This window comes from Leiobunum rupestre, chromosome 5 (assembly GCF_980474605.1).
Source record: "Leiobunum rupestre chromosome 5, qqLeiRupe1.1.hap1, whole genome shotgun sequence".
Taxonomy (NCBI): Eukaryota; Metazoa; Arthropoda; class Arachnida; order Opiliones; family Sclerosomatidae; genus Leiobunum; species Leiobunum rupestre.
In genome coordinates, this window is record NC_143388.1 from 49885103 (window position 1) to 49890552 (window position 5450).

The window sequence follows — 5450 nt, forward strand, 5'->3', positions numbered from 1 at the left end:
GGTGGCTTGAAGCTTACACCGGGTGGGGGACGTTGGTCGACAGTTCCGTCAACTTCATTGGGGGTCCAGGGAGCGGGGTTTTGGTTATTTCTTATCAGGTTGGTAACATACGTACTGGTGGGATTGGTTCTCTTCTTGGTTCCGGACGGGGTATGGCTGCGTTTTCTTTGTTCAGCTCCCTGTGGCAGGGTGGACCGGGGGGCAGGGCCTAGTCATGTGTTTTTGGGGTAATTATATTACGGTAACTGGGTTTTTTTTTTATCTCTTAGGGGTTTAGCGTGTCGGGGTTCGTTGGCAAGTCGTTCGCCTTGCCGGATTGGGATTTGGAGGAGGACGTTTTGTTGTTAGGGGTGGATTCTGACGATATGGCGGAGGAAGTGGTTTGGATCCACGGTTCCTCAGAAGCACTGGGCTGGGGGGATACATTACTTCGGGAGGTTTTGGAGACTGCATCATCATTTGGAGATATCGTGATACCTCCGTTGCTGTGTTTGGAGTCTGGATCTGCGCCGGGTCTGGTTCCGTTGCGTTCGATTCCCCTGGGAAGATCCAGGATGGGTTTGGTTCCGGTTAACTTATTGCTCGGTTACGGTCCTTTGGCTACGTATCCCTCGATGGAGGAAGTTCGACGTATTTTTCGTCATGTTCCGGTGGGGCGTATTGTGGTAGAATCTGGGGCTCCTTTGTTGGTTCCAGGGGGTCTTCCGGCAGGAGGTATCCATAACCCTTCCGGGGGTGGTGAGTTTTTTGATTGAGACTTTGGCGGCTCTGCGTAGAGAGGAGGTTTGGGGGTTGGCGTCGGCGGTACTAGTTAAAGTCGAGAAGTTCTATGGGATCTATTTACTGTAACGTTGTGTTTGGGTTTTTTGAATAAAGATTTCTATGGTTTTTGGTACTAGTGGAAGTTTTTTTCCGGGGTTTCCCATTTTGTGGGGGGGGGGGATGTAACGGGGTGCCTATATGGGAACCCTGATTGGCCCTAAGCTCGTTTACAGGTTCATGCGGCGTAGGGAAGATGGCGGCAATGGTCTGACGGATTCCTTATCACCGTTCAAGGGTCAGGCGAGCGCGGGCTTTTTCGAGTAGCTGAATCGAGGTTTGAGGGAGAATCAGGACTACTCCTGAACGTACCACTTCGACGTTGATCATCCGTTGGCTGTCGCGTTTAAGTTTTTATAAGAAAATTATTTGGTATTGTGGTTTTTAATTCGGTTGGACAACAAGTAACTCACTGACCAAACCTTGGTCCCCCGTACTCCTACAGTAGAAGCAAAACTTCAATTGATTTCAAGAAACAAACTTGGTAGATATACTTATATATATAAATATATATATATATATATATATATATATATATATATATATATATATATATATATATATATATATATATATATATATATATATATATATCTATCTTTTCTTAGTAGTATAATTTATCGTAGAATTAAAAATTAATACCTTGAATTTAAATTTGTTTTAATGTATGTAAAAAAGTTGGCTTTTTTCAACATTTTATTCCTTCTATTTGTATACTAAATGGACCATATTTCGTTAAAATTGGCATCGGGGGAAGAGTACGTAGGCTCAACCGAATCTATGATCTGCTTTCACTGCGAAGCTAGTAGTAAAGAACTCAATGAAAGAGGAGGATCACTCTGTTTTGTTGGGTAGAGAATGTGGTTATTATCAATGTGCGGTAATTTTCCGTCAAGATAATACATATACCAAATGCATCCCGGGGCACCTAATTAAGGTGTTTCCCGCACAACTCATGTGTACGTACTGTGGACGAAGAGGTTCGATGAGCAGTCATCGTGATGAAGAATGCGAGGCGTTAGAATTCTTGGGTTGTTGTCACTATTTAAAACCTCCTCGAGATCGAACAGTCATTCGTTTTATAAATAACGATAATTGTGAATAACAATAAAAAAATATCAATTGTCTATTTATTTCCCTTTTCATTCTATAATATATATATATACGTTTATTCCTAAATTTATAAGCTTTTTACCATATCATTTTCGACCCATCTAACAAAAAAGTTAAGGTTTTTGTTAAGAGAGAGAGACAATTGCTTAATTATTAAGTTAAAGGTAATAAGTCATCATGATAACTTATATCTAGGGTATAATTTACTAAACTTTAATAAATTTTACTTGATAAAGTAGGTAATATATGATTCCAACTAAGTATACAAATTTGATATTTTAATTTTTATAACTATAAATATCTTATGTGCTTAGGTTAATATTATTATTTGGAGTAAAAATAATGAATTTTTAGTTAAATTGGAGACTTGCTTCAATCATCCATAACACTATTTAAATTACAATGTTTGTGAAAAGGCTTCATTTAAGTATGTGACATATTTAAACAATAAGAAATTAATTCTTTTATGTTGAAGGGGGAATACCCTGTAAATTCATCCAAAAAATCTTTTTTACACGATTCAAATAATCCTGGTAGATACGAAAGGTCCTATATATATTAAAAAAGCACAAGGGTCACCTCGATTTTTCAATGGTTTATAAACACAATAAAATTTTTTGATATTTTCGATCAATACAAAAAACATGGTGTTTATAACTAATATATTATTGTTAAGTAGATTTAAATGTTCATCTATACAAACTTTAAAGTTATCCAAAGCTAACACCTGAGATCTACTAAGATAAAGGCTGTAGGAAAAGTTATTATCATCCTCAAAATATTTTTGAGTAAAGGGTAGAATTGTTCACGAGAATTGACCTCCCAAAGAAGAAATTACAAAATTGTGATCAAAAGTACAGTCTAAATATGGTTCTACGACAGGAACCGGAAGAGCAATCTTTTTCGCAGTTTTAGAACATAGACAAGCAATGACCGATGACCACTTCATTGAGAGGACCTTCCACGTTTTCAAGGAGACGATAGTACTTTGGAGTCCAATAGAGATATGCAACTAAGGTTCTTTGTTGGAAATTGATGTAGTCAGTTTCAGTCGTGACGGAGAGCAAAAAGTCCTAGATACTTCAAACATATATATATATATATATATATATATAAATTTATTGTTTTAAAAAAACAAAACCACTAGATATGTCTGATTACGTACCGTTTTAAAATGTATAATTTACAGTAAAGTTTTCAGCCATTGTAGTAAACAATTCTGACTACTTGTAGAATAGTAGGAAACAGATAACAACCATGAGATATAATTTACCAAGAAATGTTATAATCAATATTAATAATTTTTCAATTTTAAATTCAAGGTATTAATTTTTAATTCAACGATAAATAGTTTTACGCTACGTAAATGGAAAATTTACCCTGATCCTCTTACTAATCCTGGTACTTGGAAGGAAAAGATAGGGTAATCATCGACTTAAAGTACCGATCTGAACACTACCCTTATATATTTTTTGGGTCAGAAGGTAAAATAGTTACTCTTAATTACCATAAAAATTTATTTCTAAGTTTACTTTTTTATGCTTGAATTTCCCCATTTTCCATACTTTATTAGAAATTTATTTTAAAACAATATAGAATTTAAAAAACTAATATTTTTATTACATTGACCTAAATGCTAAGGATTTCTCTTTTTCTTTCTGGTAGCATCCGAAGGAACTTACAAGCAATGCTCAATTTAAAAAAAAATATTTTAGGACGCTCCAGATGAGCTTGATTTCGTCGAGGACAAAGAAATCGTATGGTGGGAAATTACTAATTAAGACATAAATAAATAAATTAATTGATTTTCCGTAATTAATTTTTTTCTATCTTAAAATCCTACTACTACTACACTCGAAGTATTTATCAACAGTAGCATACGAAAGTATTAATTTTCAAAATAAGTTAAGACCTTTTAATTCTAGCTGGTATATTATTATGAAATTATAAAACATACATTTTTAAAAAGGAACTTTATTTCGGTATATGCATTTGTTGGACAAAAGGACAAAAAACACTAGTGAGATTATTTGATAATATAATAGTAAGCACTTTTGGGAATTAAAACATTGTTCTTTATTTTTCTGGATATTGGGTTATCTTCGTTGTGAATTGATCTTTTCCGTTTTTGAAAGATTGAAGTATCGTTCGATGTTGAAGATGTCTGTGAGTCGTTGGAAATAAGATGATGAACTATAGAAGGCTGAGTTGATTCGTCCTTGAAAAATGACAGGATTTTTAGAACTTCTTCTTCTTCATCCAACGTTGCACCAACCATGCGTCTTTCGATCTGCAAAGTAAATGGAAAATAATTAAATAAGCTTCAGTGTAGAAACGAGATTTAACTTATTAATAATAATAAATGGACTTACCTTGATGTAGTTCTTCGATAAGGCTCCCAATTTGGTAAAAGTAGTCCATATGTTTGCAAAGCTAGATAAGTGAACATCAATGTATCCTTCCATCTCATTTGGAACAATAGTTTGGCAAAACCGATTTTTGCAGTTGATTAGCATTATATGCAAGGAATGAAATGAAAAATTCTACCCAGTATTCTAGCGTTTTAAATAGAAAATCTTATTATAGTTTTCATTATACTCATCCCAACTTGGTTTTCCATGGCTTAATAAAAAGGGTAAACAACAACTAATCTTCTCCGACAGAAGAATAAATAAATTTGGATGGCTGAGTCTGGTTTTATACTAATTTAGAAAACACTTACATTACCAAAATGTTTTTGATTGAAAAATAAGTGGTTTATTTTGAAATAAGTGTATTTATTTTTGAATAACGTGGAAAAGTTTGGAGTTTAGGTTTTATCTACTATCAAAATCGTATACAATGGCTAAGTGCAACAAGAAGCTGATGCAACCGATTTTTCTTCACCCAACGTAAGGCGTATAGTTAGTTTCTTAAAATAGTAATTTAAATTTAGTTTTTGTTTTTAAAAAAATTTATTATAAAACTTCTAGTGTTATTGACCGTATGTGGAGAGTCATCATGGAACGTAGGTGGTTGCTTATAAACCTGGAGGCACATATTCTCGAGAGCGAAAATGGATTTGTAAGAGATATTTTCATCATTGTATATGGAAATATGATATCATATATTGATTTTTAAAAACTAAATAGATAATTAAATCGTAAACTCTTTTACATATTTTATAGTTTTTGTAAGCTTATAGTTGAAAATTTAAATTCTGTCACGTTTTTATTTTTCTGAAAATATTTCATGTAAAGAAATACTAGTTTAGCGATTTATTTGGTAATGAACGTTATCATTAGCACTTATGATAAGAATCAGATAAAAAAAATTCCCTTGTAATATTTTTTTACACGTAGAATTTCATAGTACCGAAAATTCTCGATAGGAGCTCGTGACGTACAGATTCTCACGTGTCTCATTCATTTTTCCGTGCGCGCGTACGATTGATAAGATAAATGAACTTTGACAAAGCGAGATCTTAGTTTTATTTGACGCTACAATCAGAAAGAATTGAGTAGAAATTATTTTCTTGA

At 33.7% G+C, this 5450-nt stretch overlaps 1 protein-coding gene across 1 annotated transcript; it reads right to left on the reverse strand.

The window, feature by feature from the left end:
- Positions 1 to 3958: 3958 nt before the first annotated feature.
- Positions 3959 to 4448, reverse strand: LOC149945215 (uncharacterized). The gene is made up of 2 exons (XM_090176434.1): positions 4305 to 4448; positions 3959 to 4222 (listed from the first exon to the last, which is right to left on the reverse strand). Exons 1-2 carry the CDS (start codon positions 4446 to 4448, stop codon positions 3959 to 3961), a joined length of 408 nt encoding a protein of 135 aa, XP_090032560.1.
- Positions 4449 to 5450: the final 1002 nt, after the last annotated feature.